This window comes from Cornus florida, unplaced genomic scaffold, assembly GCF_030987335.1.
Source record: "Cornus florida cultivar Cherokee Brave unplaced genomic scaffold, ASM3098733v1 CherokeeBrave_3.0.0_Hap2_Chr04, whole genome shotgun sequence".
In the NCBI taxonomy this organism is placed as follows: domain Eukaryota; kingdom Viridiplantae; phylum Streptophyta; class Magnoliopsida; order Cornales; family Cornaceae; genus Cornus; species Cornus florida.
In genome coordinates this window covers 94,525,890-94,543,283 of record NW_026775574.1, presented here as the reverse complement: position 1 = coordinate 94,543,283, position 17,394 = coordinate 94,525,890, and the positions used below count along the sequence as shown (strand labels likewise).

The following is a 17,394-nucleotide window of genomic DNA, read 5'->3' as shown; positions in this document are numbered from 1 at the left end:
CCACCCAAGTTGCAGCCCTACATAGTATTAATAGAAAAACTACTTCACAACTCACAAGAATCAAAATATTGACCACCAAGGATTTTTTTTCCCTAGTGATATTTTCTAGTGTAGAAGATCAAGTTCAAAATTTTGAACAAAATTAATGTACGTGTGCCAAAATTAATGATAAATGTATTTGTCTATGACTTGACATTAATGTAAAATACTTGTCTAAGAAAAAAAAAACAAACGTAAGAAAAGAAAAGAAAGCGAGATTGAATCTTAACTCAAAAAGAAATTGGTTTTAGAGATTTAGACTAGAAATTGAACCACTCTAGGCCCCATCGAATTTTAGCACAATCCCAAAGGGAGACAAGAGTTTTTAGTTTCCGTAACAAAAAACGTGAGTATGACCCAAGTTTCAATCAAGTCTTTTATTTCAACGAACTTATAAAATTATAATTATAATATAGTAACTTAAGCTAAGAAATACAGACATTTCAATGAAATTGTCGTGTTCTTGTCGAACATGACTTGATAAACATGTGCCCGACTCTTCATGGGTTGGCACAAATGGACTACTCCCCCTGTCTTTTATTAGAAGTCCATTTTCTCTTTTTACATATCCCAAATTAGTTGTCCTTTTTAAAAAGTTAAAACATTTTTTCTTTATAATTTCATTATTGTCCTTTATCATTTTAAAAAATTTCAAACTTTGTGGCTATATATATATAAATTAAAAAGGATAATTTAATAATTTTAAAAGAAAACAATGTATTAATTATATGTTCCCTTAAAAAATTATAAAATTAAAGATGCATAACTAATAAGGGAAGGAAGTAATACATAATTAAATAAATTTTATTTATTTATTTGTAAGAATACTGATTGGGGTCATAAAAATATATATGAACTGGGACTAAATAAGTATATTTGCGAGCTCACGATTTAAGTTTAGCATTAATCAAACTCCACTTATTTACTAACGAGTTTAAAAAATGAACTTATGTTTAATTTATTTATGAAAATAAGCAAAGACCAAGTCAAAGAGAGTGAGGAATTAGAGCGGAAGTGTTTTCGGTTCATTTAGATCTGAGGTTAAATAAATCAACACCAGCCATTGGATTGACTTGGATGAACGATTGAGATTGATCTAGAGGCGGGAACTCGCACAAAGTATGTAAAGAAGATGTCCACGAAAGTGTTTTAGGGTTTCTAAGTTCTCGGCATCCATTCCCACGGCGGCTTTGTTCGGGAAATTCAGGTTTGACTTATGTATTTGTTTTAGTATAGCGATTTCTTGACCTAATTTTTCTTGGATAATGATCGGATCATAGTGTATTTATGGTTTCTCCAGGACCATTTTGATGTTTGTTGATGATCATCATTAGCTTCTGGTTTTAAATGGAGATTATAGTGTGAATTGAACTTTATTCGATTAATTTTCGTGTTATGTTAGGAAGATTAGGAATTGTGAATGGAGATTGTAGTTCATTTTAAGTTGTTTAGAAATCATGGTTCGCTTCATAATATAATTCCAATATAATTCTTGACAAGGATTCTGTGAATTTGTTTAGGTTTTTACCTGTGTTAAAGGTTTCTTTTAGTATAGCGATTTCTTGATCTATTTTTTTTTTTTTGCCTTTGGAATGGATAATGATTTTTAAGGAGACTTCGATTATTTGTAAAAAAACTCCAATATAATTCTTTACATAATAAGTAATGTTTTCAATAATGATTTGAATGTAAATTTTATGTGATATTCTGTGAATTTATTTAGGTTTTTAGTTGTGTTAAATGTTTGTATTAGTTTACTTTTAGGGATTTCTTGATCTCTTTTTCTCTTTTTTTGAAATTTTGGATAATAATTTTTAGGGGAATTATTCCAATAAATTGAGTGGCTTTTTGTATCAATAGGAACTTTGAAACTTTGGACGGATCTTTTCAAAAAAAGGAAATTTGGAGGTACTAGAGGAAACTCTTTCCTTGCAGAACCTGTCCACCACCCTGTATGCCATAATCCCATACACAATCCCAATAAGAAAAAGGAAAAACAAAGGCAAGATAGTCATTATGTAGGGGGAGGATTCGCTCGAGCCACGCGAGTTTTCCTCTATTTGTCGAGCGGGATTTCAGGTTAGAAGTGTGATGACCAAGGCGATTATACGACCCTGCCACTCACTTTGAGTTTGAGCACGGTGTTACTTAACCTAACTTTGAGCTCAGCCAACTGACTGGAGATTTGGGCGGGATGATTGCTTGCCTGAAGACTGCGGCCCTTAGGAATATCTCTGGGTAGAATAGGCTGCAAGACTTAGTTGCACAGTTAACGGCGGTGGAGCAAAAGGTTGACCACCTGGAACTGGACCAAGCCAGGCCCTCCTCGTTGGACATTCACTCTCCAGCCTCTGAGGAAGTTCAGAATGGTGCCAGTCAGTGAACGTATCATTTCCCATTAGCTCTTTGATTGCCTAAAATCTGAGTTCATTCCGATCCCTATCTAATTGAAAGTAGTAATATGCTCACATGGTCTTAAGCATCCCGCTCTTACAATTCACTTTAGGAAGCAAACTCCTGATTAGATCATACCCGGTGGGGCTTGATTCTTATTCCCGCTTTCAAATCCATACAAATAAGAAAGAGAATAAGCAAATGTTACAGGAAGGAAAGATTATATGTTGCATCAGTGCACGAACAAAGCACCGATTCCTCCCTATGGAAGATGTACTTTTTGTAACCCTGTAATAAACCATCCGAGAGCTATGCTTAGGCCGCCTTCTTGCCCTTTATTGTCCTGAGTCTCTCAATCTTATGATGCAGGTCATACATTCCTCAGTTTCGGAAAGCCTAACTGCATTATATACATCGGTCGAAAAGCTTTCTTTATCCTTTTTTTAATTTTTTAATTTTTTTTTTTATGATAAGTAAAGATAGAATAGAAAAAGCATTCAAAAGGGGAATGCGTCCCTTGTACAAAAACAAAATTTCTTTATTTAATGGAGAAGTTCTGAAGTTTTATAAGATTGCTCGGACGGTACACCTCCAATAAGGTTGTTAGGCTAAGTTGGCTAACTAAATCTAGGCTGAAAATACATGCATAGATAGTGGTCTAATGACAAGGGCTGACTATGGAAGCTCGGGACGGAGCCGTATGATGAAGAAGTCTCACGTACGGTTCCCTAAGAAGGGAGTGACTAACTACTGGTGGAAGAATCAAAATCCCAAATAAAGATAAAAATGAAAACGAGTATGATTATTTGATAGAAAACTGGGAAGTGAACAATTCCCTGAATAACTAAAAAATTGACACGAAAGCATGCCTTAGCTAGAAGACCTAAAACGCCTAAAAAAGTACAACTAGTTTGCTTTGCAAGAGACAACCTAGAAATTTGATGTGGGCAATCGAAATCAATTTTTCATAAATAAAATTGGCTTTGGAAGTGTTGGAAAAATGGCAAAAATAGTACAATTTTTGTAAAGAAATTAGAAACACCAAATTTGATAATTTATATCAAAATTCTGACTGAGTTCGTTCTATGATTTACTTCTAGGGGTTTTATGGGGACCTCTAAAATGAGAAGTGAAAACATACCTAAAAATCCTAGAAAAACCTATGAAAAGTGGTCCTTCCTATGATACGCAATATGGCTAATGTGAATGGTTTTAATAACTCTATTTTGAAAGAGTTCTAGCTGTACATTAAGGCTATGGTCATGGTAAGAAACCTAAAATCTCCTAAAGCCAGTGGTAAAACATATAAAATATGCTGGATGTTCTATCTAAATTGGTCAAAACGGTAAGCTTACGCCTTTGGTCATGTCAACATTAAGTATACCAAAATATGGCAAAGTTTCGCCTTAGGAAGTGAACTCCTTGTTAGTTTAATTTGTTTAAGAAAGGCTTATTTACTATGTAATCTAAAAATGCAAAATTTATCCATATGAATGCACACGGGCATATAATAGTTTTTAGCGTAAAAAACTTAAATGGGTTCCATGGTTGAAAACAATTGGACCAAAAAACTGCTTACCTTTTGTATGTGCTTAAATCCCCTAAGGATACCATCATCAGTGAGAGTCCACCAACTTCTAATAAATGGTACCCCTAAATGCATTAGATTTCTTAGGAGAACGAAATTTATGATGGAATGGAGTTTTGAATAAAACGAAATTCTATAATAGTCTATGAACTCCTAATTGAACTAGATCTTTGAATGAACTAGAATTCTCAATTGAGCTTGAACCCTATGCGGATTAGAAGCCTAATTAAACTATGTAGAATGCAAAATGATTGGTTCTAGACATTTTAGAATTCCAGCAGTGTTTTGACTATGTATGTTACATGATTGGTTCTTAGGAATGCAAAAATGATCCAACATAATGAAATTGACCAGAATCCTATGAGCCTAAAAGGTAAAAATAATCTGAATCCTAAATGTGCCAAAAGTGACCAATTTGAATATGTTATGAATACGGTCAACAATAGCTAAGGACATGGATTTGGATCCTCTCTTAGTTTTTCTCTCCAATCCATCATCCAACGGCTATGAACAATGCCACATTATCACTTTTGTTATGATTTAGTTGTGTATGTAAGCATTACATAGTAGGTAGTTGCACAAGTGATGATGTGGCAGTTCATAGCAGTTGGATAATGACTTGGAGATACTTGGAGAAAAAACTATTGGAGAGAATCCATTTCCAAGGACATGACCTAAGGACTTCATGCAGCATGTGAAAGTAAAATCTAAAGGGTGAAAATTTGCACATCATCCTATAACAAAGATGATAACAAAAATATGCCAAAGTCTAGAATCCAAACTGCATAAAACAGTGAACTCAATGTACTTTATCATAAATTTGGCAGATTTTTTAGAGGTTGAATAAACAGATTTCTGTTGATTCTGAAAATGAGTTTGGGATGGTAAAAATGGTTCCAAAGGTTGTTGGAAAAGTCTTAAAACCAATGGTTGTCCTAAAGCCCTAAAACATGCAAATTGATAATTTTGACATCTTTTACCGAAATACCGGCAGAATACCAATTTAAGCCTTATGGCTTAGGGGCTCAAAAGTGATGTTGAAGTCGAACTAGCCTAAATATGCCTAAAAATAACTAAAAAAATGACACAAAAAATGTGCCTAAGCTAGAAGACCTAAACCGCCTAAGAAGTGCAACTAGCTTGCTTTGCAAGAGACAACCTAGAAATGTGGGCAATCGAAATCAATTTTTCATAAATAAAATTTGCTTTAGAAGTATTGGAAAAATGGCAAAAATAGTACATTTTTCTAAAATTTTTCTGATGATTCTGAAAATGAGTTTGGGATGGTAAAAATGGTTCCAAAGATGTTGTAAAAAGTCTTAAAACCAATTGTTGTCCTAAAGACCCTAAAACATGCAAATTGATTATTTTGACATCTTTTACCGAAATATTGGCAGAATACCAATTTAAGACCATGGCTTAGGGGCTCAAAGGTGATGTCGAAGTTGAACTATCAAGCCTAAATATGCCTAAAAATAACTAAAAAAATGACACAAAAAACGTGCCTAAGCTAGAAGACCTAAACTGCCTAAAAAAGCGCAACTAGCAAGTGACAACCTAGAAATTTGATGTGGGCAATCGAAATCAATTTTTCATAAATAAAATTTGCTTTAGAAGTGTTGGAAAAATGGCAAAAATCAATTTTTAAAAATAAATTAGAAACATCAAATTTGACAATTATGAAAAGCCATACCAAAATGTCTTACCGAGTTTGCTCTATGGTTTACTTCTAGGGGTTTTATGGGGACCCTAAAAACAAAAATGAGGGGTTAAAACCTACCTAAAAATCCTAGAAAAACTTATGAGAAAAGTGGTCCTCCCTATGATACGCAATATGGTTATTGAAAATGGTTTTATTAACTCTATTTTGCAAGAGTTCTAGCTGTGCACTAAGGCTATGGTCATGGTAAGAAACCCAAAACCTCCTAAAGTCAGTGGTAAAACATATAGTAAATATGCATGAAGTTCTATCTAAATTGGTCAAAATGGTATACTTACGCCTTTGGTCATTTCAACATCAAGTCTACCAAAATCTCTGGCAAAATTTTGCCTTAGAAGTGGACTTGTCAGTTTAATTTGTTTAAAAAAGGCTTATTTACTATGTAGTCTAAAAATGCAAAATTTATCCATATATATACACAGGCATAAAAAAAATTTTAACGTAAAAAACTTAAATGGGTTCACTCGATATGGGTCGGCTAGAAAAATTTTGGACTAGAAAGAATAAATGATCAGTCCAATTCTTCAAGCTATTATCAGCTTGAACAGGACCTGGTGTCCATGAAACAGGAAGAAATGTTTGTGCAGGAATAATGAATTCTAGATGCATAATATACCCTGTGAAAGTTTTATTTATGTTTGTTTTGGGATGAATTATATCAGGCTTACTTTTAGAATTTTCTTCTGATTTCAGTTCTTTTTGACAACCTTATCTATGAGATTGCAGCAGGTTCACTTTTTTTTTTTTTCGTTTTTGTTCATAACAGTCATGAGAAGACTATTCACTACAAATGCTTAGAGATATAATGGCATGTCGTGAAACAATTGATAAATGGGTGGCAGAGAGGCAGAAGCTGAAGTCCGAAACAAAGATTAAAGTTGACAAGCTGACCAAAAAGGTGAACAAAATGAAGTTATGGATCAATGACAAATGGAAGGCCGAGGATTCTGAAGGGTGTGTTCAAGCTGGCTCGCTCTTCACGTAGGAGTCACGAGATCAAGATTGCGATACATACATGTGTGAAAAAGAATGCATGCGAAAGGCTCCGTTCTAAGGCCATTGATTTCGGGATTGTAGTAGCTGAGTACGTAATCTGTAGGTACATGTAGGTGCATTTAATTGTAATTTGGGCAGGCCAACCGGAGCTCAATCCAGAGTTTGGTCTGGTGTGGGCCACTGATTTTTAAGCAAAGGCAGATCATCTTCATTCTGGATTAGTATCTTGTTGACCTTCAGAATCCTCGGTCTTCCATTTGTCATTGATTTAAAACTTCATTTTGTTCACCTTTTTCGTCAGCTAGTCAACTTTGTGTCCCTCAGTTCGGACTTCAACTTCTGCCTCTCTGCCACCCATTTATCAATCATTTCACGACATCCCGTTATATCTCTAAGCATTTGTAGTGAAGGGTCTTCTCATGACTGTTTTGCCTTTACAGTTAAATGCACCTACACATTATGTACTCACCAGCTATTACAATCCCGAAATCAATGGCCTTAGAGAGTGCATTCTTTTTCACACATGTATGTATCGCAATCTTGATCTCGTGACTCCTATGTGAAGAGGACCCAGCTTGAACACACCCTTCAGATCCTCTTCATTCTGTATTGGGAACCGGAAACGAGTTGCTATATCAGCTCGCCGGAGTTGAAGCCCTATGTAGATGAATGTATTAACGTGTCTTTTTCACTTTCTCCCTAACATGACTCGAACCCTAGACAGGTGGTTGAGGAGATTGATACCACTGGATTATAACTATAGGTCGTACAAATCTTGATAATTATCTACTAAATTTATTATTATTTTTCTAATAGCATTCTCTTTACCATGAAGAATGTGGCTGGTAGGTTCACACAACATTTAAACTAATATTGGACAATATTGAATCAGGAAATCTTTTTTTGAAATCATATGAAATAAATTTTTCTTAGTTTTCATGTACTCCTAACTTGCAAATTTGGGACATTTTTAGATTATTTCCTTTCCCTTCCATTTTTCTTTAGCTCAAGAAGCAATATTAATGGTCTCGAGACATTGGATTCATATTGATTCTTCAATTTTTTTTTTTTTTTTTTTTTTGGTAATTCAGATAAATTTATTTAAAGAAAAACAACTGCAGAAGCCAAGGGGCATACCCGAAAAAAAGGACCAAAAGGATTTCAAATCATTCTTTTTACCATAACATACAAATCTAGAAATGTTTTCTATCTCACCATTCTCAGATCTCACTCTTCAAGATCAAGAATGGTGCTTGTGCGGACATTTGGGCAGACCAGGGCCTAAACTTGCACACTTGAAACTTAAATTTTCTAAGGTTTCATTTCCTAAACTTGCACGCATGATATTATTCTTTCCCTTTGTCTCACTTTAAGCACCAAAATGTTGTCCAGAGCTTGTAAGTATTCTGTTGTTGGTGATTTTGAGGTGTATGATGAATAAAAGACAAAATTGACGGATGATGAATATAAGACAAAATTGATGGCTAAGTGCTTAAGTAAAAGTTAAGTGTTGATTTCTTTGATTTATTTATTTTTTCTCCAATTTCATTAAAGGACACTTTAAGAGTCATTCTTTCATTATTGCTCATTTATGGCTTAAGCAAGTATTACAACAGTGATATCCGAATTTTTGATACAGTGATTACTAATTATAAGTTCAAAAAGAATGTTATGGATAAATGCATATACTTCAAATTCAGTCGGAGTCATTTTGTTTTCCTTGTCCTATAGATGACAAAATGGAAAGCAACTTCAACATAACCTATATTGTATCTTAACTTCTGAGATGTCCCAGAAATTTAATCGCAAATTTATAGACCATTTCCAATCTGCATCTTGCTTCAACTCAATTCAGCATCCCTGTGTGGATCGGAATTTAGCCCGTTCCGTGTGATTAGTTGCTGAGCCATGGAACGTATATGCATCTGCAAGTTACCTCTGTTAAATGAAAATAAATAAATAAGTGAATTTAGAATTTGATAAATCTCACATCTCAAAATACATAAACATAAAGTGCTTGATAACCCATGCTTTGGGTTCAAAATGTAGCCAGTAATAGTGCAACCATCCAACAAGTAAATTTTTTTTTAACAAACCAAGATTCTTCTATAAAAACTAAGCCAATTGTTAACAACATATAGCAGACATGCGACAACTTCTTATTGTTCACATTGTAAATTTTGTATACTTGAGTCGATATTTGTTGTAGAAAAGATAGTTTTTCTTGATACTAAATCTAGAAACGACAACTCTTTTAAATAATTAAATTTATAAGAATATATATATATATATATATATATATATATATAAGGTGTGACCTATTAAAGCCCTAAGTCTAAAGTTTCCCTCAGCTTAATCCCACCATAAAATCAACCATAGGAGGCCCTATTATTAGTTTTACTAGGCTGTCTTGAATGAATTGAAGTCAGAACTAATAGGAAAGTGCTCCTCGCTCTCCCTCATACTACATCCCAACCCTTGTTCCCAATAAAATATCGAAGATAGAACTGAAGCACTTATCTTCGTCCCAAATGACATAAAAGACACAAGTCTGCTTTATGAGATGACATAATTACACCAAATAGGAGCAGAATCCTCACAAATATTCTGATCAATAAACTTATCTCCAATTGGGTTCCTTGCAATTTTTCACAAGGAAAAAGCTACTATTTCTTCAATTTCTTTTTTTAGTCCTTTTGTTTTATTGGACAATTCGATCGAATTAAAGTTGTGAAGATAAATGAGGGTAAAGAAGAGGTCTTTTTCTATCCTATTTAAAATAAGGTCATAATTACAATGAAATTGAAGAAATGCAAGCTTACCAAGGGCCCACCAGTCCACTGCACTAGTAAAGCCTGCTCCTCTTATGATCCTGTACATATTAGAGAAAAGGACATACTTAATTGAAAAACATTTGAGAAAGAAAGCATAGCATATAACATAAAAGAAAATTTATAAGAGCTAACATGTAGCTTAAAAGTCATCACTATATCAATGCTTTATTTATAAGACCATTTAAAATAAAGAAGGGACAATAAGACCAATTTTCTTGTAGTGCTTTCAGCGTCTTGAGTGTCACCGATCCAAGTTCAAAAGTTGCATTCATCCAAGTTTGCTTTTTAATTAAAGGACACAAATGCAGAATAACCAATAAGACATCTGTTTTAGTCCTTTAAATTCATCGTACCATATGTAAAGTACTCCTACTGCAGAAAAGTTACAAAGAGAAAAAACAAGGGGGCAATCAATCATAACAAAGGGAATAGTAGGAGTGTCAATTCGTGTTGACGGGTCGTGTTCGTGTTAACACGATTATGACTAATCGTGTCAAGATCCCTTAACACGAATACGACACGATTATTATACGTGTAACACGATACGACGCGCGTAACCCATTTAATAAATGGGTCAAGACTTGACACAACGCGAAATGACACGAAAAGACACGTTTAAGTCATTTTTGACACAAATATGACACATTTATTCTACACGTTTAGTTAAATAGGTCATTTTTGACACGAACACGACACGTTTAGTTAATCGGGTTAATCGTGTCATAATCGTGTTAGCAGGGTCAAACATGAATTGGCTAACGGGTCAATCCTTGTCAATACGATTACGACATGAACACAATTAACCCAAACCCTCTTATCTCGTGTCGTGTTAGCGTGTCATGTCAAATATTGCCACCCCTAGTGAATACTAATAGACTTGACAATGCTAAATATAATTAACATGTTAAAGCTCAAACATTTAATATTAAATGATATTATGTATGCTGATTCAACTCAGTCATGTAGCAAACACTTGTTCTAATAAATCAGACACAAAGCAACTAAGTGAAATCTTCTTCTTCTTCTTTTTTGAAAAGTAATTAAATTTTATTTGGCAAGTGATGTACAAAGTAGTTAAGATTTGTAGTACAAAGATAGTAATAAAAGAGATTGTGGAAATTAAAACCAAGAAAAGAATCATTGTAATTGAGCATGTAGAGAACTTTGCAAAAGTGAGGCTGAAATTGGAACTTTGCAAAAGTAGAAAGCATACTTTGTGGGTACAATGCAAAGAAAACAGATCATAGCAATCGTCAAATAGCAACCTCAGTTCTTGTCAACAGAAAACATTACATATAACATTCATCCATAATAAATTAGAGAAAAAAATTCTCATACCAACCTCAATGTAAGATGCAGCAATCTCTGAGTGCTTCTCATTAGTCCTAACAATGAATATATCCCAAAAACTGACCACCATTCAAAGAAAAATCCACCAGGAGCATCGATGGCTGAAAAACCAATAAATATCCAAAAGTTAAAACAATCATGAAACAAACAAAACTCATAGCCCAAAAAGTTTTTTTTTCCCTCCCTCTTCACATAATTTGTAAAATAATCTTTACCAACAGGATCAGTTGATATTTATCCTTCAGCTTGAATGGCCTCCTGAGAAGAAGCCTTTAAATCCCACTTACTAAATAATCACGGTTATACACATCTAGCCTGTTATCCAAAATGAGAACAAAATATTGAACCATATTAGGGAAAGAAAATAATAAATATTTATAAAAAAAAAAAAAAAAAAAAAAACAGCTTAAACAATTTCACACTGAAAATTTGAATCCCATTAACCATTCTACTAAATTATAAAAAATTGAAACCCCAAAAATAAGAGATAATAAATAACACAACCATCCACCCCTCAAAACCACAAACCCTGACTCCATCCCCAAAAATCAACCCAGTAATGAAAAGGCTATAATCAACCAATGTAACAGAGAAACTGAAAAAATAATAAGAACATTGATACTAGAACCAACTGACAAAAACCCAACACTCATAAACACCCTATGATACGCACAAGATTAAAACTGAAGAAGTGCTTAAACCACAAATATGGACCACCCAACATGAATAAAACCAACAAAATTAGGGATTAAAAGCAGAACTGTAATTAGAAATTTGGAACAAGAATTTGATTCAAGAAATCAACTTACCCAGAATCCAAATTTAACAGAAAACAAGAATTGACCCTCAATAATAATGATACTAAATTATCAAAACTTGAAACCCCAAAATTAAGAAGTAAATAATACAAGAAATTATCAAAATAAATAACATGACATAACATAACACGTCCTTCGAAACTCTAACCCAGACTTTATCACCAAAAATCAACCCAGTAATGAAAAAGCTATAATTAACAAATTCAAACATAGATAGTATCAAAAAATGAATAATAATAATAACAGTGATACTGGAACCAAGAGACAAAAACACAACCCTGATAAACACTCATGACAAGCACAAATTTAAAAACTGAAGTGCTAAAACCAAAAATATGCTGAAAAATCTCACCAGTAACTTGAAGAACCCAGATGCAAGCTGTTTCAAAAACACAACCCTCTTCCCCTTGAACCTCCCAGCCAGGATAATCGGCCCTCTACCCGAAACAATACTAGCCTTAGAAAGAGAAAATAAGACAGGAATAGAGCAAATTTAGTAAAACACCTATAAATCAAACACCAAATTAATATTCCAAAAAGAAGAAAAGAAAATACTAAACCATGAACAGAGGGGTTTGACGCCAAAGCTTTCAAAATGAATTGATCATTGCTTCAAACCAGCACTAGAAGCATAAAAGAGAAATTGAGGCTTCGGTTATCAGAGTTTGCTTCGAATGACAGAGAGAGGGGGTTAGGGCTTCGGTTATGGAGATCTCTTTTATGAAGATCTTTGTTTCAGCTTCAGACAAAGACACAAAGATTGGGGCTTCAACAGCTCCAGATTGCTTCAAATCAGAAAGAAATGGGCTTCGATGGGGAGAGGGGTAGGGTTTGGATTGAGTATCCAAGGATTTGTTCGGGTATTAGATAAAAAATATCGCGGGAGTCGAAAATAAGCACGAATTTACATTTTTTTGGAGCTGAAAGGATAACTATGAATACCAATATTTTTGCAAGAAACAGATTTAAAAAAAATAAAAAAAATTAGCTGCTCCTCCAATCCAGTACTTCTGAGCTGATTCACATGGAGTGTTAATTACAAACTCCCCAGACTTTGGATCTTAGGTGGTGACTGTTTCAATTCCTCGTACCTGAAAAAGATAACCCGGTAAACAGTTCAGGAAACTTATGCAGACGAGAGGATGAAAATCAAAGAACAGGCCACCTTTATGTACATCACTCCCAGTTCAGTCATTGCAATTGCTTCAATTAAATTCTTTTCAAAATTTTGAGCCATAGGGCCAAAATTGGGCCAGGATTTTGAAAAGGAATTGAGTTCTGCATCTGATCAAGTAATAGGGCAGATGATAAAGAATGAACAGACCATTGGCAGAGTGAATGAAGAAACTATTAGGGAGCAGCATATAATGTCACATTTGAAAATCCCTTATTTTAGATCATTTTTTCGGGGAGCTTTCATGTAATATCACTATGAAAGCGAACTTGATCACCATCCTGAATTAAAAAATAATAATTATCTTATTTGGTGGTGGTGTAGAATTCTGTTTGTATACAGAGTGGAAGCATGTACCTTCTGATTTCAGCAAGCTATCACAGTTGACTAATGGAGAATTCAAGGGAGTACTTCTAGTGTATGTTTTGGGACTATTGGCTTCAGATGGAATTCCCCATTCCTTGATTCCCTCCACCAAATCAATCAAGTCTTCAGCACAAATGCATATGTGAGTACTGATGTTATTGGGTCCCTGTCGTACAGATACAATCAGATAAAGAGCAGGTTGCATAATGTCACTTCATAAAACCAAGAAGATGTCAGAATTACTCTTCTTTGGTTCCATATTGAGAGGGATGCAAGAATTGCTAGCCAAAAGCTTTTAATTGAATCTGTTTGGCTTTTGAAGCTTTATTATGCTTACCCACTTGCATTCTCTGATGAGAATATATAACATTATCATCATCATCATCCTTGCCTTTTATGCCAAAAGAATGGGGTTGGACTCATTGCAATGTGTAACACGTACGGTCAAATCTTTTGGGATTGGAATTTATGTCCAGCTTTATATCAACGCAGGTGCTTCTGGATTGAAAATACTCGTGCTTTATTTCTAACATGACAGCAGTTCGTCCTTCTCCATGTGACTGGTAAGAAATGATAAACATTCATATACCATCTCTGCTTCTGGGTGTGATTTATCTTCCACAAGAAAAGTTTGAATCCTCTTATTAACTTCAATCCAGCTACACCCAGGATTCTTTTTCAATCCAAGGTCCTTCATCTTCAATCTCACCTTGCGTGCATCATCCCATTTCTTCATGGAAGCATACATGTTAGCTAGAATTATGTAAGTTGATGGATCATCAGGATCCTTCTCAATTAGCAATCTTGCAATTTCCTCCCCTAATTCCAATTCCCCGTGCATGTGGCAAGCAGAAAATAATGTGCTTAACAATCCACCATCCTCTTTAATGTCGGGGGTGTTTTGGAGAATCTCATATGCTTCATGCAGTCTCCCAGAACGTCCAAGAAGATCCATCAAGCATGAGTAGTCTTCAATTGTAGGTTTGATTCCATAATCAGTAATCATTAAATTGAAATAATAACAGCCCTCGTCAACTAATCCTGCATGGCTACATGCAGACATTACTGCAAGAAAAGCGATTCTGTCAAGTTTCGTATTGGTTCTTTGCAGTTTATTAAAAAGTTCCAAAGCTTCAAAAGCTTGGCCATGAGACCCATAAGCCATGATCATGGAAGTCCACGAGACAATGTCTCTCTCTGGTAATTGATTAAAAACACTAAGAGCTTCATCCACAGCACCACATTTAGCATACATGTCCAGCAGAGCCCCCATGACTATTTCATTGGGTTCCAACTTGCTTTCAGTGATACACTTGTGAATCTCCTTACCCTGTTCTAAGGCTGCTAGTTGTGAACAAGCTGCTACGACACTAGTGAATGTGATGGCATCTGGTTCTATGCCAGCTTGTTCCATGTCAGCAAAGATGCCAAGAGCCTTAAAGTAGCAACCTACTGACACATACCCAGAAATCATTACATTCCAAGCCACTACATTTGTCTTTGGCATCTTTCCAAAGACGACTTCAGCTAACTGAACACTTCCACATTTGAAGTACAGATCAACAAGTGAGCTATTGATGAAAAGATCAGCTTCTAAATGGTTTCTTATAATATGCCCATGGATAAATTTTCCATGTTGCAGTTTGGCTGATCTAGAACAAGCCATTAATAAGCTACTTAAAGTTGTAGAAGTGGATTTAATTCCTTCTGCATTCATCCTCCGAAAAAGCTCAATGCATGAATTCACATCACCTATTGAACTGTAGCCTGATATCAAGGAATTCCAAGAAACCAAACTCTTTCTTGGGTTTTGCTCGAAAAGCTTCTTGGCCATCTCTAAACAACCACATTTTCCATACATGTCCACAAGAGCAGTGGTAATAAAACCATCCAAAGCAAACCCATTTCTCACCAATTCTTTGTGAATCCCCTTCCCTCTTTCAAAATCCAAAAGCCTTGTACAGGAAGATATAACGGTCGTCAGCGTCACCGAATCAGGCTCAAACCCAAAACCCTTCATTTTTTCAAACAATTCCAGAGCTTTCTCACACTGTCCATTCTGATAATAAGAAGAGATTAGAGTATTCCAGCAAGCCACATCTCTTTCAGGCATTTCATCAAACAGCTGTACTGCGGAGCCAAAAAGGTTACACCTAGCATACATCCCAAGTAAAGAGCTAGTAACAACAACATCTGAGAAACACCCACTTTTGATCACATGGGTATGAATCATTTTGCCATAATCAACTCTGCCCAAGCCACTACATGCCTTTAGAACACTTGGGAATGTATAACTATCCGGTTTAAGATGAGGAAAGTGAAGCAACCTCTCAAAGAGCTCAATAGCTTCAATGAACATGCAGTTACTGGTGTAAGCTGCTACAAGGCCATTCCACAAAGAAATGTCTAACGGGTTGTCAACGGTTTCGAAAACTAGCTTTGCAGATTCAAATAAGTGGCAAGAGAAGTAGAGATTGATGAGACTTTTGCTCAATGCAATGTTATTTTGTAGACCTAAAGTGACTACTTTCTGGTGAATGAGCTTGCCTTGTTTCAGTGACTTCGAATTTATGCATGCTCTTAAGAGAGAGAACAGCTTAATGGTATCCATGCAAGAATGATGTTTATTGCCGTTGGCGATGCAGCTTCGTCCGGCTAATGTTTTTGGGTTTTATTTATTTATTTATTTATTATTATTATTATTTTAACTAACCCAATGGCTTAAATGCAATCATGATTTGGGCCAGTGAGGAAACTATATGTAAAATAGACTCAATGGCTTAGATGGGCTTCTACTAAATACTAAAATTACTAATTGGGTGGGTTCTGTAAACATCAGCCAAAAGTCCAAACACTAATTTAAATATTTTCGCATTATGGCAATGGTTTCCAATCAAGTTTGTCATTATGAGATTCCATTGGTGTTGATAAACTCTAATTTATTGCCCACCCCCTCAACACGTTCTTAAAAAAAATTAGGATTCCATGTAATAAGATTTTTGTTAAAAAAATAATTGCAAAATTCCAAACATTTATCCATCCAACCACGAGATAGTTCAGATTTTTAGTCCATTTTATTTTGGTAGTTTGATTGCGGAATTTCTTTGTTTTTGTGTTTTCGGAATATGAGTGTGTGACTTGTTATAATTGATTATATTGATAGTAGAGAGAATGTGTCTAAATTGATTATAGTGATAGAAGAGAGAATGTGCGTGTGTGTGTATATATATATATATTTAGTTTGTATATCTGTGTATACGTATGTATATGTGTGTAAATACGTGTATATGTATGATAGAGAGGTGCTGCAAATTGGTTATCATTTGAGAGTGAGATGGGCAACTTAGTCCTTTCATGTTTCTAATATTAGGATTAAAATATAATAAAGAAATGAGGATAAAAATGTTCATTCACAACTTAGTCCTTTCATGTTTTTATTATATTAGGATTAAAATATAATAAAGAAATGAGGATAAAAATGTTTATTCACAACTTTTGAATTATTGACGAAAAAATAATTTGAGGTTTGAGTGATACTTACTCTTGAAAAATATTTTAATATAATATTTGGTCAAATTTAAAGGAATGTTTTTATTTGTTTTTAACTTGATAATTAGTTGGAGGAGAAAGACACGAGGTTCCTTTCATCACTCGGGACACCGCCACCCTTTTTACAATAGAAGAGTAACACGGCTCATTTTCATGAAGTTACATCATCACATTGCATCTGATCATATGTTTACTCCTAACTAGATCTTAATTCTCGATTAAGGCAGTTGTTGTGAATTGACTTTTGGTGTGCCTTTTCTTTTGCATCTTTGTCCGCCTTTTCTTACTCTCTTTGTTTGTTTGTCTTTTTTAACCTTAAAGTCTAAATTGGAGTCTTCAGCAACTTCGGGCATGCTAATAGCATTGGCACAAGTCAGTCAAAATAAAATCGCATGCATAATTTGTAATTTTATTTTATTTTTTTTTTTTTTTTTTTTTTTTTTTTTCAATCTGGGCAAACAGAAAGATCTTATAATCAGCAAAGCAACAAATACGGAGGAGCACGCTTAAAGCAGAGAGAGAAGAACATAAATATGTGCATGCTACCTTCCTAATCAGCTCTACCA

At 34.6% G+C, this 17,394-nt stretch overlaps 1 protein-coding gene and 1 long non-coding RNA gene across 4 annotated transcripts; one reads left to right on the top strand and one right to left on the bottom strand.

The window, feature by feature from the left end:
• Nucleotides 1-1,009: 1,009 nt before the first annotated feature.
• On the top strand, nucleotides 1,010-7,550 carry LOC132304016 (uncharacterized). The gene is made up of 2 exons (XR_009481473.1): nucleotides 1,010-1,246; nucleotides 6,508-7,550. It is a non-coding gene; the product is annotated as an uncharacterized LOC132304016 (long non-coding RNA).
• Nucleotides 7,551-8,285: 735 nt separating this feature from the next.
• On the bottom strand, nucleotides 8,286-15,982 carry LOC132304015 (pentatricopeptide repeat-containing protein At5g27110-like). Of its 3 annotated transcripts, XM_059801500.1 has the most exons (7): nucleotides 13,271-15,982; nucleotides 12,300-12,830; nucleotides 12,092-12,196; nucleotides 11,137-11,236; nucleotides 10,914-11,022; nucleotides 9,560-9,609; nucleotides 8,286-8,675 (listed from the first exon to the last, which is right to left on the bottom strand). In XM_059801500.1, exon 1 carries the CDS (start codon nucleotides 15,888-15,890, stop codon nucleotides 13,806-13,808), a length of 2,085 nt encoding a protein of 694 aa, XP_059657483.1. In that variant the 5' UTR covers nucleotides 15,891-15,982; the 3' UTR covers nucleotides 8,286-8,675; nucleotides 9,560-9,609; nucleotides 10,914-11,022; nucleotides 11,137-11,236; nucleotides 12,092-12,196; nucleotides 12,300-12,830; nucleotides 13,271-13,805. The 3 variants fall into 3 exon arrangements, with proteins under 3 accessions (XP_059657483.1, XP_059657482.1, XP_059657484.1); XM_059801499.1 differs by having other exon boundaries at nucleotides 12,092-12,830; XM_059801501.1 differs by having other exon boundaries at nucleotides 8,286-8,662; nucleotides 12,092-12,830.
• Nucleotides 15,983-17,394: the final 1,412 nt, after the last annotated feature.